The sequence below is a fragment of the Myotis daubentonii genome, chromosome 3, assembly GCF_963259705.1.
Source record: "Myotis daubentonii chromosome 3, mMyoDau2.1, whole genome shotgun sequence".
In the NCBI taxonomy this organism is placed as follows: Eukaryota; Metazoa; Chordata; class Mammalia; order Chiroptera; family Vespertilionidae; genus Myotis; species Myotis daubentonii.
This window is the reverse complement of record NC_081842.1, coordinates 53280529-53298982: the sequence shown is the minus strand read 5'-3', so window position 1 is coordinate 53298982 and position 18454 is coordinate 53280529. Positions and strand designations below refer to the sequence as shown.

At 40.0% G+C, this 18454-nt stretch overlaps 1 protein-coding gene across 3 annotated transcripts in view; it reads left to right on the top strand.

The window, feature by feature from the left end:
- Positions 1-4237: 4237 nt before the first annotated feature.
- PPP1R2 (protein phosphatase 1 regulatory inhibitor subunit 2) overlaps positions 4238-18454 on the top strand; it is a 33268-nt gene continuing 19051 nt past the window's right edge. For 2 of the 3 annotated variants that reach the window (XM_059687449.1, XM_059687450.1), the window contains exon 1: positions 4238-4692. In XM_059687449.1, coding sequence (XP_059543432.1) covers positions 4568-4692 — 125 coding nt within the window. In that variant the 5' untranslated portion in view covers positions 4238-4567. The remainder of the gene's footprint in view (positions 4693-18454) is intronic. The other variant, XM_059687447.1, reaches the window with a different exon arrangement.

The following is an 18454-nucleotide window of genomic DNA, read 5'->3' as shown; positions in this document are numbered from 1 at the left end:
CCTTGATTTAACTAGTTTTTAAAAGGTCAGGAAACACTTAGGAACTAATGAAATCTTTGTATACCCGACAAGTGTGCAGTCTCAGAAAGAATTTGGCAACTTGGAGGCTTTTGTGGCGAGGTCAAGGAATCCTCCTGGTAGATCTCTTAGAGGAGAAGAGAAAGGTGGAGAGTGCCACAGTTGCAAATCATAGCCATTTTGTAAACAGAAAATGATTAATCTTTGTCCTTGGCTCTCTCTCTCTCTCTCTCTCTCTCTCTCTCTCTCTCTCTCTCTCTCTCATGCTTTCTGTATTTTGTTTAAATAATCTTGCCCCTACCACAATGAATTTCTATCATGTACTATAAAATCTGTGATTATCTTGTCTCATGGAGGGATTACCTGATTAAAAACAAAAACAAAACAAAACAAAAAACAATGTGCTATTCTTGGCAAAGAAAGAGATGCTGCTGACTCAGTGGTCATTAAGCCATAAACTGTGGGTATTTTTCCAGAGGTGGGGGCTGGGGGGGGCACTATTATGTGTTCGCTCGGTGAACCCTGGTGGATGATTTAGGCTGACAGGGCGGAGCCAGCCAGAGAAGCTATTTCCAGCTTTGGAATTCTCCTCTCGGTGAGAAATCAAGTAGCACTGACCTCAGTAGCCTATTCCAATGAGCAGAGAGCCAACTAGCTCAGCCAATTCAGGGGGTACAGTAAAAGTGTCTCCTCTTCTCTTCCCTGTAAGTGGTGTTGAATCAGGCAACTGATGAAGTCTTCAAAAAGAGAGACGTAATTGTCAGGTAAGCCTTAACTGTGTATGTGTTTTTAAATACATGATTTGGCTTGAGCTCAATAGCTACTTCCGAAAACTGAAAGCAGAATGGAAGATTCTGTTCACACTCCATCTCTTGGACACACAGGAAACATAACACACAGACAGCAAAACTCAGGGCGTGGTGGAGATGACTTCCTACAAGAGCAGATCTCAGCCGAGGCATCGAAGGGGAGCTCTGTTGAGCAGCATTTGGCAATCTTCTTTGGGTTACACTGAGGAATAAAGTGGTTCAATGATTCTATAAAATAAAGAGAAGCTGTACAGGCACTTACCATCTTGCAGTCACACTAATATTTTATTTAAAAAATAAGCACATTAAGAAAGTCCTCTTCATCCGCATTCACTTTGAGTGGGGTTCAGAGTGGAAGAAATAATACAAGAAACAAAAGTTCGACTTTTAATGAGGGAGACATTTTTCAAAATTCTTCAGGGAACTCCCACTCCGGTGTATTATTAACTGTAATAAAACACATTGTGTCATACTGCGGCAGCTCTTTTCATTAGAGTCTCTGATAGCAAGGCAGTGCTAAATTAAGGGCCCAGTCAAGGTTAGGTCCAGGGAGGTGACGCCCAGAACAGAGCAAATCAGCCCAATAATTTAGAACATGAAGGGAAGTTTTATGTATTCCCTTGAAAACAGGATGAGCACCACTGACTGGCGCTCCAGCTGACAGGGCAAGAGAGGCAAGTGTTGTAACCTGTGGTAGGAAGGATTCAGGAAGGGAGGTAACCATCCTGCTACCCCTCAGTGAGAACCCTCTCTCTGCCTCAGGGGCTGGGCAGGGCTGTCAGAACATGACCTCGGATCCACTAAACAGTGTGTAAGCTGTGGCTAGAAACAGGGGTGAGGCCAAGAGAGGGAGGTGCCCTGGGGTGGCTGTGAAGGCCTCTGTCTTGCTTGGGGAAATCCCTAAGGAAAACAGCAGCTCTGACTGCCAAAGCTGTTGCTCTTCTATCCTGCCTGCTCACTTCCTCCTCTGTTATCTCCGTTCAGCATTCATTCCTTTACCGAGCCCAGAAACTCAGCTACGGCTGGGGGCCAGACAATGAAAACAGAATTATTTTCATGAACCCTGAAGTCATTCCTGAGGAGCAGAGTCCTAAGGAGGATGAACTAAATGTTGCTCCTTCAGGCACAGATACTGAGTTAAGGGAGATGAGACTTGGGGCCTGGAAATAGGAGACCTGAGTGAGAACACTGCCAGTGGGGTAAGATAGAGATAGCCCTTCCCCATCCCCATTCTCTCCTCCCTCCCCTTGTACCAGTGGCCAGACATTGCTGGGAACCAGGCGTCAGTTCAATCTGAGGAAAAGCTTTCTTGGTCAGAGCTGTCCAAAGACAAAATGAGCTGTGTTGTAGGGTGGTGAGCTCCTGGCCACTGGGGTTGTTGGAGAAGGGATTGGATAGCTATCTGGTGGGATGGACAAGGTCCTTTCCAGACCAAGTAGCTTGTGAATTCACAGGAGGTGGGTCGGCTGAGGGGTCCGTTCTGGGTGGACTAGGCTGCTCTGGACTGTCATAAGGATGATGAAGAGGCCTGATCAGGAAAGAGTGGTGAGAAAAAGCCTGGTGATGAGGCAGTGGGGACTGGAGGTAGGAGTAGACCGGGAGGAGGTGTATAGGGCTGTCATAACAAAATACAACAAACTGGGCGGCTTTAAACAACAGAAATTTAATGTCTCACAGTCCAAACTTAAGGTATCAACAAAGTTGACTCTCAAAAGGAAAAGTCCTAAAGGAGAATCTGTTTCATGCATCCCCAGCCTTCGGTAGCCCAGGTGTTCCTCAGCTTATAGGTGCATCACTGAGAACCTGTCATCACATGGAGTCCTCCTCATCTGTCTCCACATGTCCATCTTACAGGAACACTAGTCATATTGGATTAGAGGCCTACCTTACTCCAGTATGACATATTAATTTAACTAATTTGATTTGCAACTACCCTGTTTCCAAATAAGGTTATATTCCGAGGTATTGGGAGTTAGGACTTCAATATAGCTTAATTTTAGGGGGACACATAATTCAACACATAATAGGAAGCAACTTGCTTAATGGCTGAGACCTCCTCTTTTCCCAACTCTCCATTTCCAGTACTGACACTGCATGAAGAGAGGCTGGGTGGCTAGAGTGGACACCACTCCCTCTGCTGGCCCGAGCTTAATTTCAGGTACAACATAGCTCTGAGATTGTTCCCAGGGCTTTGAAATTCTGCCCTTCCCTATTCTCCATAGAACCGCTTCCCCTCATGACATCCACACCACTCCCAACCTGGACACCCACATCTCCTCACACCCTAGAGCAGGGGTGGGGAACCTCTGGCCCACGGGCTATGTAAGGCCCTCGAAATCATTTGGTCTGGCCCTGCCAAGGCATTAGGGGTGAGTTGATTAAACGTTTGAACAAAGATAGCAGGCTAATTTTTAAGTTGAAATTTTGTATGGCCCATAAATGATGTTATAAATATCCAAATGGCCCTTGGAAAAAAAAAAAGTTCCCCACCCCTGCCCTAGAGCCTTGAGCTTTCCTTCGCTCTTATCAACGTCCACCTTGGGATCTTTTATCTACACCCAGACACAGAAAAACTTGGAGTGTATGAGGGTTTTGTTTTTTGTTTTTCATTTTAGAGACTTTCACAAAGACCTAGATAGCTTCCAAAGCTTCTGGCCTGTTTTACCCAGTTTACCTTAATTCACATAGTTACCTTAAGTGAATTCCCTAGATTTTGGGGGGAAGACATTATAAACCACCATTATAGGAACTTTTGCCAGTAATACCTTCCTTGGAATTACCAACACAGGAGGAGAATGCGGTAACACGTGCAAACGCCAGACTACAAATCTGAAGTTCTATGACGACGCACTATGGACGGGCTGTGTGACAGGGTGGTCAGGTCATTTCCCCTCTGTGTCCCTCAGGTTCTCCAAACTTTATTTCTAAAAATAAATTAGACTATTTCAATGCTGATGTTCTATGATTTCATAAAAGTCAATATTCTATGACCTCACAATAGGTCTCTAAGGGTCATTTCAATGCTGACATTCCACGATTTTATCATAGTGTCCAACTTTTTATGCGAGTTCAGTGTTAGGAAAGAGGAGACTGATTTCTCTGAAAGTCACCCAGGATCTTTGAGGAATGATGTCACCTTTGAGCTTCAGTCTTCCTACCTATAAGTTACAGAAATAACAATATGGACTTCATACGCTGGTGGGGATGAGGGTGCTCGGAGAGATGTACAGCTCTGCGCAGAGGCAAGCCAGCAACCTCCGAAGGTTCTCTGCGGCGGCTCCTGGGCTCCCGCGCCCATGGTACCGGCCAGCCCACGGAGAGGGCCAGGGGAGGGCGGGGCGAGCAGGTTGGCTTTGTTCTAGCCCCGCCCACGCCCCGCCCACGCCCGCCCCCCCTAGATATCGCGAGAGGGCGGGCCCGCTTGGCTTCGGCGTCGGCGTCGCTCCCGCGCTGGAGCGGTAGGCCGGCTTCTCTCCGCGTCCGCGGGCCGCGCTGCCGTGTCGGTGGCCAGGGGCGCGCGAAGAACCGCCGGCCGCGCGGCGTCGGCTAGACGCCAAAGCGTCGGGGTCGTTGTGTCGTGGGAACGACGCCGGTGGCCGCCTCCGCGACAGCAGGTGCGGCCGCTTCAGCCCGGGGCGGGCGCGGCGGCTGCCCGGCGAGTCTCGGCTCGCGCCTCTCCCTTTCCTTCCTGGACCCGACGCCCAGCAGCGACCCTGAACCGACCGCCGGAGGGGCGGGCAATGGCGGCCTCGACGGCTTCTCACCGGCCCATTAAGGGGATCCTGAAGAACAAGACCTCTACGACTTCCTCTGTGGTAGCCTCGGCCGAGCAGCAGCCCAGCAAGAGTGTCGACGAAGAACTGAGGTGAGTCCCCAGGGACGGACGCCCGTCGCCCGGCGGCTACCGACCCGGCCCGGCCCCGGCCCCGGCCCCGGCCCCGGCCCCGGCCCCGAGCGCGGGCGGCGGCGAGGATGCTGCTCGGGCGCCGCTCGGGTCTCCTCTGGCCGGCCCGCCGGCCGGAGAGGGGTGAGTCTAAAGAAGGCAGGAGCTATGGCGTGTTTATCTTTTTTTTTTTTTTTTAAGTATATACGCATTTATAATATTTTTAGAGCACACATCATAACCTTTGAACTTTCGGATATTGGGAGCATTAAAGAATCACACCGAAGTTTCAAAGCTTCACCTGTTAAGCGTTTGTTATTTCTTCATCTCGCATCCGAGGTTTCTGAAATTCTTAAGCAATTAAAGTATTTTCAGTAATTAAAGTAATTAGGCGTGGGAACCCTTGGCCTGGGAACTCTAGTTTCCAAAAAAGAAGCATTTTTTTCCATTTTTTTAAGTGTCCTCCTTCTCAATCTTACGTGAACCTTGTCAGAAGCATCGTGCGATGCGCCAGGTCTCCCGGTCCTGGTGTGTCATTGTCTCTGCACCTCAGAGGAACGAAAAATGCCCAAGTCTTTTCTTCATAGTTAATGGAAAGCTACTTATTGCTAAGTATATTTGCACCTGCAGGGAGAGTTTGAGTGTTTTCTAGCCTTCGTTCTTCTTTCAAGACCTATCTAAACTCAGACAGTTCAGAAAGCAGCAATTCAAAATAACCCAGTAATAACGTAGCGACTCTTGCATACGCACGGGTACACGTGTAAAAAGATGTTGACCCATAGCATTGTGTGTAATAATAAATAATTGGAAGCAACCCACAGTCCATTAATAATTATGGTACATTTGTATATTGGAACAACATACCAGCCTTTTAAAGAGAGTGAGAGAGATGTTTATGTACAGAGAAAGATCCCCAAGAAGCAGTGCTCAGTGGAGAAAAAAAAAAAAATTGCAGCCTGGTTGGGGTGGCTCAGTGGTTGAGCATCGACCCATGAAGCGGGAGGTCAGGGTTGGATTCCTAGTCAGGGCACATATGGGCTCCACCCCAGTGTGGGGTGTGCAGGAGGCAGTCAGTCAGTGATTCTCTTACCATTGATGTTTCTCTCGCTCTCCCTCTCCCTTCCTCTCTGAAATCAATAAAAATATATTTTAAAAGAAAAAATTGCCATACAGTATATGTACTATAAAATATTCCACTGGGTTAGCAGTGCTAAAGGGCTTGTTATAAAATGCTAAAAAATATGAAGACGCTACATTTTGGAACTAAGGCTTAAGAAAACTTAACTGAAATCTGTAAAGTCATAAAGTGAGGATGTTCAGGAAAACTTAAGAGTATTGGAACTAGGGCATACCCATTTAAAGGACCATCTTAGGTCAATAAAAGGATCTACTAGTTGGTGATGGTAAATTTATGTGGATTTGTGTTACCTTGAAGAAAACAAGTAGGATCACAGCTTGGAATCATGACCTTTGGGGTTGGAAAGGACCTTGTTTGTCTAGCAGCTCCCCCACCCCCATTCTGGAATGCTTGACTCTTACATTCTGTAACACAATTTTCCAACCTCTGGGATAAGCCACTTCAAATGGGGATGAGGAGTAGTGGTTGATGGGATTTAGAAAGCAGAATCTCACCAGAACATAGCTATAACAGAAAGACCAAGATAGTTAAAAAAAAAAAAAAAAGTCAAAAACTATAGAAGGCTCTTCTGCAGCAGGAATACAGTTCTCACTGGCATTTATGTTTTTAGATATCAGTGTGAACTTTTTGTTTGGCTACCAAGTGGCTTATAATTTTCTTCTGTTTTTCTCTGATAGCGTCTATTCTCAACTTTGATCTGCCATAAAATCCTATGGCCCCACTCCATGTATGGGTTGGCCTCGTAATTGGGGTTACCTCCAGATCTTTTTACCTTGAAAGTCACTATAGGAGACTGACTCACCTACATAGAGCTACTCCTTCTGTAGGAGCTGCTATCAGGGCAGATTTCATTCCAAAGGAGCCTTTTACAAGATGGGTGACTTTGATTGCTTTTCTAGTTAGAGAGTTATAGTCTTGTCTTTAAAAGGAGCTACCTAATTCATTGAGGTTCGTGATGTTCGGTTCCAAGTGATAATCAGTGTTACATGGCAGTAAAGCAGAGAAACTGATTATATTGGTAATACAGTGACCTTTGAACAACATGGGTTTGAACTGCATGGGCCCAGTTTGGATTTTCTTAACATTTTCTTTTCTCTAGCTTAAGTTAAGAATACAGTATGTAATACATATAACATACAAAATACTGTTTATGTTATCAGTAAGGCTTCTGGTCACAGTAAGGTATTAGTAAAGTTTTTGGGAGTTGGCACCTCAACCCCCGCAAATGTTCAAGGGTCAGCTGTACAATATACATTATTATGTATTTATGTCACAGCTCATGCAAACAATATTAGTGACTTTATGAGAGCCTCTTTGAGCTGAAACAGAAGTATAGTTGAACATATTTGAAACAAACTTTTTGTAATGTGTAATTTTAATACAACCAATATTCCCCCTTTTATATAAAAGGACTGAAAATAAATAACTCAATTACAATGCACTTAAAATTCAGAAACTAGTAAGTGTAATGTAGTGGTCTAACTTTAAATGTTGGAACAGAGTATAAGGCAAACGAATCTCATCCTATATAATAAAGAGGAAGATGCAAATTGACCATCACGCCCTTGCACAAGATGGCCGGCAGGGGAGGGCAGTTGGGGGCAACCAAGACTGCAGGGGAGGGTAGTTAGGGGCGACCAGGCCAACAGGGGAGGGCAGTTAGGGGCAATCAGGCTGGCAGGGGGAGGCAGTTGGGGGCGTGGAGCAGTTAGGTGTCGATCAGACTAGCAGGGGAGTGGTTGGGGGGGTGATCAGGCTTGCAGGCAGAAGCTGTTAGGGGCAATCAGGCAGGCAGGCAGGCAAGTGGTTGGGAGCTAGCGGTCCCGGATTGTGAGAGAGATGTCCGACTGCCAGTTTAGGCCTGGTTCCACAGGGATTGGGCCTAAACCGACAGTTGTACATCCTCCGAGGGGTCCCAGATTGGAGAGGGTACAGGCTGGGCTGAGGGTCACCCCCCCCCCCCCCCAGTGCACAAATTTCATGCACCAGGCCTCTAGTATTAACACATTGCATACCGCATAGAAATCTCTAAGACATACGCCAGGGACCACACGTTTTTGGGCAAACTGCACGTTATTTAAATCATCATAATGCACTTTAGGTTGTTTTTCAATAATTATAACATTTTTATTTACAAAAACAAACAAAGTTCCTAGTACTTTTTTAGCGTATGGTACTGCATAAAACATTTTCCTCTATGAAGAGGGACCAAACAAAATTTACATAAATATCTAGATTCACTCCTTTTTCCATGGGCATGAAAAACGAGAACACTCGTGAGCGATCCTTAACAGATGGCGCGTGAAACACGAGAAAACTCCTGAGCGGTACGAAATGTGTTAATATAAAAAAACCAGGGATGTAAGTTAATTCTGGTTATTTTCGGTAGTTGTGTTATATAAAGTCACCACAAACACTAAGTTAGTGAATACTGAATCATAGCTCCCAGGTGAAATACAAAGCTAAGTTTCTGCAAGCCTATGGTCACATTTTAATCACCAATCCTATATAATAAAGAGCTAATATGCTAATTAGACCGGACTGCAGAACGACCTTCCAGAATGACCAGTGGGGCAGGGGTCAGGGCTGAGAGGCGGCTGCAGCTGCGAGGGACTGTGAGGGCTGAGGCAGCTGTGAAGGCCTACTCTTGCACAAATTTCATGCATCGGGCCTCTAGCATTATATAAGTTTTAAAAAATTTTGTTTTTGTTAATGACACCTTATTTAATATATATTGTTTGATTAACATTGAACACATGGCCAACAGCACTGTCACTCATGTCTAAATGAAGTTTATATAATACACATATTTTCTCCTTTAGGCACATCACAGCCTTCTTGTTTTTGGAAACACTAGATAGCACTTCAGCACTACACCTGGGAGCCAGTTTAAACAGCAAAGTCACTAGCAAAAAGCAAATAACATGGAACTACATATACTGCCAAAAGGACCCTTACAGTATGAGAGCTGAAACAATGTAAAAGCATCTCCTTGTTTTCCCTCAGCTGGGAATGTGCATTGGGCAACTCAAATTTTTCCCTGCTCTTTGAGAGACTGAGGAAAGTGCCTCTGAATATTTATTTTGAAATTACAGATGAATTTCAGCAAGTACCCTTATTTGCAAATACAGAATCTCAACCATACTTTTTATTGGTGTCTTTATCATGTAAAATGCAGTGGTAATTTCCTTTTTCTCTGTACACACCACTTCCCTCCCACTACCACCACCATCAGTTGTTAAATACAACATTTTATTTAACAAAAAGAAACCTTACCAAGGGATTTTTTTAAAAGGCCAGAATTGAGTTGTCTTATTCCATTAGTCTTTAAATTTTTTTGATTGTGCATCTTTTTAGTAGGAAAAATTTCAAATACGCTTCCAAGTGTTTATTTATAATATTTACACATGTACTATTATCATTGGATAATATCTCAAAGCTAAATATACACTTAAAGTAAGGTTCTTATAATGCCATATTTTGAATGGTCTTTAGAATTTTTTTATACAGTTCTTGTCAAATTATCTTTTTTTAATTTCTCTGCTGTTATTAATATTCTCTTTATACTTTGCATTTGTAATATTATCTTCAATGACTAATTTCTTCAAGTTACCATTAAATTGGATAGATTCTGCAGATCCACGTAATTAGGAATAGGTAAATCTCAGTACATTGCAACACACTGTTCAAATAGTTAGAACTCTACTGTTACCTCCTATGATTGTGGAATTCCCATTCTTTCAGGATACCTTGAATATAGTACATAACTCATTAAGATCTAATGCAACAATTTTCAGGCAGTGTGTCACAAAAAATTTTAAGATAATGCAATACTGCACTATTTAGTCAGGGGCACTGACCTCTTTTCCCGTAGATCAGTGGTTCTCAACCTTGGCTGCACATTAGAATCACCTGGGAATCTTTTTAAAATCCTAATTTCTGGGCCTCATCCTCTGGAAATTCTGTTTCTTTGTTATGGGGTGGGGCCACAACATTAGTAACAAAGAAACAGAATTTCCAGAGGATAAGGCCCAGAAATCAGGATTTTAAAAAGATTTCCAGGTGATTCTAATGTGCAGCCAAGGTTAAGAACCACTGCCTTAGATTGTCAAACAAAAAAAAATGACAATAGCCAACATAAACAGTAGCCATCTGGTGTGAATGAATCAAAATTACACCTTTTTTATTTTGTCAGATGGGCAAAAAAATATATTTTTTGGTGTGCTGCAGAATTTTAGTAATTAATGTGTGCCATGAGATGAAAAAGATTGAAAATCGCTGATCTAATGTAACAGATATAGTAAGTATGTCCATTTCATCAAAAACAAGACACCATTTATTCTAAGCTGTAACATGATTTTATGTACTACCAAGAAAGAAAAAAGTACTGCCAATTTATAAGATGCCATCTATTTTAAGATATATTCTGTTTTCAGAGATATTAAAATGAGAATGTTCATTTGGAATTGTTGAAAGTATGGTATTAATATTAAATATTACTAATGCTATCCTATGAGAAGTGTGTAGGCTATCAATTAATTAGGAACTAGATTACCTGGGTTTGGATCCTGTCTGCTACTTATTTGTTCTGTGACTGCCAATAAGTTATTCATTTTATTCATGCCTAGTTTAATTATTAAATGAGGTAATAAATGTAAAGTATTTAACCCAGTACCTCAACTTCAAATGTTACTCTTATTTTAGTAAATAAACATAAATACTAATTTTTCCCACATCTCAGAATTACTGTGTTCAATTCAAATTCTGTAGTAGTCTTGGGTTAGTAATGTAGGCAAATTATGTTTGAAAAAAAATGTGCTTGGATTAATTTCTTTTTAAAAAATATATTGATTTCAGAGAGAGGTAGAAACATCAGTTATGAGAGATAATCATTGATCTGCTGCCTCCTGCACACCCCACTCTGGGGATCAAGCCCGCAACCCAGACATGTACCGGGACTGGGAATCAAAACTTGAGCTCCTGGTTCATAGGTTGATGCTCAACCACTGAACAGCACTGGCCAGGCATATAAGTGTGCTTTAACTTTGTCTTTTTCTGCCTATAAAGGGATGTATTAAAGTCTCATTGAGTAAAATTTTCCAAAAGTGAGTTTTATTTACTAATTGCTTTTATTGTTAAGTCTTACTTTAATAGTTCAGTAATGGTGTCAGGCTTCAAAGACTTGTACTTTGTCACCCTACATAAGTTGAATCTTCATTTAAAAGAACCATTTCTTGAAATGTGCAATTAAAGTTTAACACCCTGAAGCAAAATCCTGCTTCCCACTCCAAGCGTGGCTAAAACTGTCAAAGGAACAAGTCACAAGCAATAAGGAAGTATGAGTAAGTCTTTGAGATGGCATCATATGGGCTATCAAAGTGAAAGTGAGAGTGGTGACTTTTTCTGGACCAGATTTAGGCTGCAGGAAAACTACTCAGCCAGAGTGAGGAAAGAAACTGAAACCGTTAGGTGCTCTTACCCTCACAGCAGATCTGCAGTGCATGTGGTGGTGCCCCTATTTTTTGTAAGTGGAGATAAAGACCTAATGGAGGTCACAGGAATAGTTCCTGATACTGTTGGGATTAAACTCGAGTTTTACTCCTTGGGTTTTGTTGCTCTACAACTAATTTTAATCTGCCAAAACTTTAGAGATGCTAATTTCTATATCCAGTGTACTCTGCTAACAGTTTCTTCTACTTCACTACTTTCCACCTCGGAAGTCCTACCATTGTTTGGAGCCTGTTGTTTTATGTCTTTATTTAAATTCCTGTGTTTGCAAGATACTTTTATCATCTTTGGTTCTGAATAATTCTAAAGATTTCTTTTTTTCTTAGCATTGTGTTGAAGTAGAGTGAAGCTTTGAATATATAAAGCTTTAATTCTGTTTCTAGTGGAACATAAACTAAACGGCAAACACACTGGGAAAAATTTGGGTTACATATAATGTGGTTTATACCTTATTTAAATACCTTGGGTTGTGTGTAATATGGATTAAATCTCTTAAAATTTATAAGAGGGTTCCAATAGGTAGGCAAAGGATTTAAGCAATTCATACAAGAGGCTAAAATAAATATTTTTTCATATTACTTATTAGGTAATAAGCAAAGAAACACAAAACAGCCTTTAAATACTGATTTATTCTGCTCAGGTGGAAAACACACATACAAATATCTGATCCTGGCAAAGTTTTAGTAATTATTGGGGACATTACAAATAGTCCTCTCTTTTAAAAAAGCTGTATGGCAACATAATGTTAACTATAAAGGTCTTGATAAAATTTAATCCAGATATGCCTATCCTGGCAAATTATCCTAAAAACATCCTGGAATAAAATATGCACAAAAATGTTCATTTCTGTTTTATTTTAAATACAAAACCCTTGGATTTAATCTAAATATCTAACATTAGGTTAAGAGTTTATTGTTGAATATTAGTGCAGTTATTAAAAAGGTAAAGACTGAAAAACATACCTAGGTTGCAGTTTGGATCCCCAATTGGGGTGAGTACAAGAGGCAACTGATCAATGTTTCTCATATCAATGTTTCTCTCTCTCCCCCCCTCCTCCCCTTCCTTCCTTCCCCCTTCCCCTCTTTCTAAAATCAATAAAAATATATCCTCAGGTAAAGATTTTTTAAAAAGGTAAAATACTAGAAAATACAAGCAGCTTATTATGATAAAATACATATACTGATAGGTTTTATATCAGTACGTATATGTATTTTATAAATGTTGCATCATTTTATATATACTGAAAGCTTATGTGTTTTTTTCTTATCATACACAGTTGAAAGTATGCAGAAATCAAAATTGTTAATGGGTTAAGGTGCTGGGATTATAATTTTTAAATTTCATTCTTAATTTTAAGAAAACATTTCTGCTTGTGTCCTACAGTTTTTCTATAATTGGCTCACAAAGCAGGTTTACAAGGTATTTTGGTGTCCCCCTCACAATTAGAGATACCTTTTAAACTCCAAAGGTCCATCTTCATTCTTCTCTCCTAAGCAGTAATAACAATAAATTGTCATTTTTAACTCAATATTGTTAGCATCATTGAGGAAATAACCTGTTTTACTTTGAGATTAGGAAGCATGAACAAGGTCGTTAATATGTGTTTGCTTTTTAAATATTTCATATACATACAGAAAAGTATATTTTGAAGCTTAAGAAGTTATAAAACAAACGTCTCTGTAACCACCATCATGGTCAAGAAAAAGAATATTTCCATTACTTCAGAAATACCTCCTGTCCTTTCCAGTCTCTTTCTCCTCCCTGCTATCATAACCATTATCCTGACTTTTATGGTAATCACTTAATTATATATCCCTACACATTTTAGTTTTGCCTGCTTTTGAACTTTACATAGAGATGTACTAGTTTTCTTTTACAGTATCCTTAATAGGAAATCTTAGTGGGACTATTTACATAGGTTTAATGCAACTTTTAGCGGTGCTTTTCTGCTTCTAACTCTGACTTAACTCATTTCAGAGGCATTGTCTTACAAGGAGGGAACATTTAGTTACTGGATCATGGGTCTCCCTTCTTTTTTGCTTTAGAATTGCTTTCTTCACAAAATTAATCTTCTTTTCTTAAAACGTGAATCCTTTTCTTTCATTATCCTTCTAATCAGAAGCTTTCTGATAATTTCTATCTAAAATCTTTAGAGCCCTAGCTGGTTTGGCTCAGTGGATAGAGCGTCGGCCTGTGGATTGAAGGGTCCTGGGTTCGATTCTGGTCAAGGGCACATGCCTGGGTTGCGAGCTCAATCCCCAGTAGGGGGCATGCAGGAGACAGCCGATCAATGATGCTCTTTTATCATTGATGTTTCTATCTCTCCCTCTTCCTTCCTCTCTGAAATCAATAAAAATATTTTTTAAAAAACAATCTTTAGAGAAATGTATCTCTTTCCACTGTAAGTTTCCTTTTATAGAATATGACCATGAGCAAACCTAATCATTTGCTGTTTAAATTTACAGAAATCTGTAGGTAATGGAACTGTTTAGCAAAATAAAATGTCTGAAGCTGTAGATTTAGTTAAATAGGAAGCTGATTGCTTTTTAGAAACCTCATTCTTTGACAGATCTTAAATATTGAGCCTTGGAGGGCAAAGGTAGAAGACATTCTGTACAAAAACAACTTAATTATGTTTTCAGAATACCTTATCTCAAACCATTTTCTGTGGTGCTAAGTGAGATCTGGTTTCAGGATTTTTACCCCAAAACTTTAGATTTTAAGATCTTTAAAGCTCCTTATGTTTATAAGGAGCTTTTATAATTTTATAAGGTGCTTTTATAATTTGGTTTCATTGGCATTATTTCAGTTGATTCAACAATTTTATATAGTAAAAAAGGCTGTTATTAAAACTCCATTTTATTATAATTTCCATGTGGAGTTGATATAGCCCAAGAGAGGATGTTTTCTGGGCTTGCCCCTAATCACAGGACTAGTGAAAGATGACTGGAACTTGAACCTTAAATATCTGTCTCCCAGTTAAATTTTTTTGTGTTTTTTTTTTCCTGCCACAAGACCAACTATTACTGATAAGACAGTCTGAAACTTGGCATCTAAAAATATCAGTATAAAGCAAGATGTATTTACTCAGTCTAGTTCAATCAAGTGTTTTTTTTTAATACTAACAACATTTAAATTTGATGAGTTGGAAATTCAGTTCTTTGCTGAGTGAATAAAAGAAGCTCTTTAAAGAAGAAATTTTAGCCGAAGCCGGTTTGGCTCAGTGGATAGAGCGTCGGCCTGCGGACTGAAGGGTCCCGGGTTTGATTCCGGTCAAGGGCATGTGCCTGGGTTGCGGGCACATCCCCAGTGGGGGATGTGCAGGAGGCGGCTGATCGATTTTTCTCTCTCATCGATGTTTCTGACTATCTCTCTCCCTTCCTCTCTGTAAAAAATCAATAAAATATATTATTAAAAAAAAAGAAGAAATTTTATTTCTTTGCTTAGAGTTAATGCACCAAAAGAACATAAAGTCAGGCTTACTTGCAATGAATGGAGGCATGTAATTTTTAAGGTGACTCAGAGCATAGTGAAGTGAATATAATGTTAAAGTTTAAGTATGTAATTTTCCAAGAGCATTTCAGGATCAGGATATTAGTAGATTTGGGAACATTAAAATTATCTACATTTAAACTTCAACAATATGGACCAAATGCAGAAGGTATGATTTGAATCTGAATAAAATCTACATTGATTCTTTTTAAAGTAGTATTATTTTCAAATTATATAACCAATTTATAAACTGTATATGTGACAAAATGTCAGCTGACAGAGACCTTTGATGTCCTTTTTAATGAGTATGTAAAGATTTGTAATTAAGGCATTAATTATTGAACATCTTAATAGTTGTGCAAATATTTTGTTGAATGGATAATAACAAGTGTTCATGAAGTACTTACAAAGCATTTCTGTTTCTCTTAAGTAGATTTATCTTATTTGCAGTTCCCCCTTGTCCACAGTTTCGCTTTCCATAGTTTAAATTACCTGCAGTCCAAATATATTAAATAGATGCGAACAACTATATGCTAACAAATTTGACAATCTGGGAGAAATGGGTAAATTCCTAGAAACATACAGTCTTCTAAGACTAAAACAGACTGATTACAACCAACAAATTCAAAGCAGTAATCAAAAAACTTTCAACAAGCAAAAGTCCTGGATGGTTTCTCAAGTGAATTTTACCAAACATTCAAAGAAAAACTAACACTTACCCTTCTCAAGCTTTTCCAAAAAATTCAGGAGGGAAGACACCCAACCTCATTTTATGAGGTCAGTATTGTCCTGATTCCAAAACCAGAAAAGGAAATTACAGAAAAAAAAATTATAGGCCAATATCCCTGATGAACAAGGATGTAAAAATCCTCAACAAAATATTAACAAGCTGAATTCAGCAATACATTAAAAAGATTATATACCATGATCAAGTGGGATTTATTCCTGGAATGCAAGGTTGGTATAATATCTGCAAATCAAATAAGGTGATGCACCCCATAAACAAAATGAAGGACAAAAATCATATGATCATATCATTAGATTCAGAAAAAGAAATTGACAAAATCCAGCACCCATCTTATATAATAAAAGTGTAGTATGCAAATTGTCCCCTCAACCGGAGTTCGACCAGGCAGCAGGCTGGTGGGGGGAAGTGAGGGAGACCCTGGTGCTGGCAGGCAGCCGGGGGAAGGGAGGGAGGCCCCGGCTGATGGCCGGCAGCCACTAGGGACCTTTACCAGTGCACAAATTTCATGCACTGGGCCTCTAGTTTATGGAAACTCTTAGCAAAGTGGGAATAGAAGGAACACTGTTCAACATAATAAAATTCATATATGACAGACCCACAGCTAACATTGTACTCAGTGGGGAAAAGCTAAAAGCATTTCCTTTAAGATCAGGAATAAGACACCATTCTTATTCAGCATAGTATTGGAAGTCCTAGCCACAGCACTTAGACAAGAAGAAGAAATAAAAGGCATCCCAATTGGAAAGGAAGAAGTAAAAATATCAGTATTTGCAGATGACATGAATACTGTATACAGAAAGCCCTAAAGTTCCACCAGGAAGCTATTAAAACTGATGTATGAATTCAGTAAAATAACAGATACAAAATTAATATTAAGAATTTGGTTGCATCTTTATCTTCTATATATATAAAAGGCTAATATGCAAAGTGTCCCCTAGGGAGTTTGATCGCTCACTATGACGTGCGCTGACCACAAGGGTGTGGCACAGAACAAAAGAAAGCCCTGGCCAGCAGCCAGCAGCTGGGGAAGGAAGGCCCTGGCAAGCAGCCAGAGGCCCTGATCGGCCTTGATTGCCGGCCAGGCCTAGGGACCCTACCCGTGCACGAATTTTGTGCACCGGGCCTCTAGTATATCAATAATGAAGTATTAGAAAGGGAAACTAAGAAAACAATCCCATTTATAATTGCATCAAAAAAAGTAAAATACCCAGGAATAAATTTAACCAAGACAGTAAAAGACCTGTACTCAGGAAATTATAAGACACTGACAAAAATCATTGAAGAAGATACAAATAAATGGAAGCATATACCGTGCTCTTGAATAGGAAGAATGAACATCATTAAAATGTCCATACTACTCAAAGAAATCTATAGATTCAACAAAATTCCTATCAAAATACCAATGGTGTTTTTCACATAACTATAACAAATAATTTAAACATTTATGTGGAACCACAAAAGACCTTGAATAGCCACAGCAATCCTAAGAAAAAAGAACAAAGCTGGAGGTATCATGCCAGCTGATATCAAATGATACTACAAGGCTATAGTAATCAAAACAGCATGGTATTGGCATAAAAACAGATACATTGATCAATGAAACAGAATTGAGAGCCCAGAAGTAAACCCATACCTATATAGTCAATTAATGTATGACAAAAGAGGCAAGAACATACAGTGGGGTAAAGACAGTCTATTCAATAAATGGTGTTGGAGAAATTGGACAGACAGATGCCAAAAAAAAAGTAAATGAAAATAGACCACCTTATACCATATGCAAACATAAACTCAAAATGGATTAAAGACTTAAATATAAGATGGAAACCACACAACTCCTAGAAGAAAACAGGCAGTAAAATCTCAGACATTTCTTGAAGCTCTATTTTTTTTTTTTTTGATATGTATCCTTGGGCAAGGGAAACAAAAGAAAAAATGAACAAATGGGACTGCATCAAACTTAAAAATTTTTGCACAGCAAAGGAAACAACAAAATGAAAAGACAACCTACTGAATAGAAGATAATTGCCAATGGTACATCCGATGAGGGGTTAATATCCAAAATTTATAAAGAGCTCATATAACTCCCCCTAGCCAGTTTGGCGTAGTTGGCCCATGAATGAAGGGTCCCTGGTTTGATTCTGATCAACGACACATACCTTGGTTGCAGGCTCAATCCCAGCCCTGGTTGGGGCATGTACGGGAGGCAACCAATCGATGTGTCTCTCTCACATTGATGTCTCTGTCTCTTCCTCCTCCCTTCCACTCTGTCTAAAAATCAATGGGAAAATATCCTTGGGTGAGAATTAACAACAAAAAAGAACTCCTATAACAACACCAAAAGCAACCAATCCAATTAAGAAATGGGCAGAGGCCCTGAATAGACACTTCTCCAAAGAGGACATACAGATGGTCAATAGACATATGAAAAGATGCTCAGCATCACTAGTCGTCAGGGAAATGCAAATATAAACCACAGTGAGATACCACCTCACACCTATCAGAATGGCTATCATCAGTAAATCAGCAAACAAGTGCTGGCAAGGATGGGTTAAAAGGGACCCCTTTTAGTGGGAATGCAGATTGGTACATCCACTGTGAAAACCAGTATGGAGGATCCTAAAAAAAAAAAAATTGGAACTGCCTTGAGACTCAGCAATTGCATTTCTGGGAATATATCCAAAGGAATCAAAAATACTAATTTGAGAGAATATATGCATTCCTATGTTTATTGCAATGTTATTTACAGTAGCTAAGATATGGAAGCAACCCAAGCACTCATCAATAGACAAGTGGATATATATACAATGGAATATAACTTAACAATAAAAAAGAATGAAACCTTACCATTTGAGACAGCA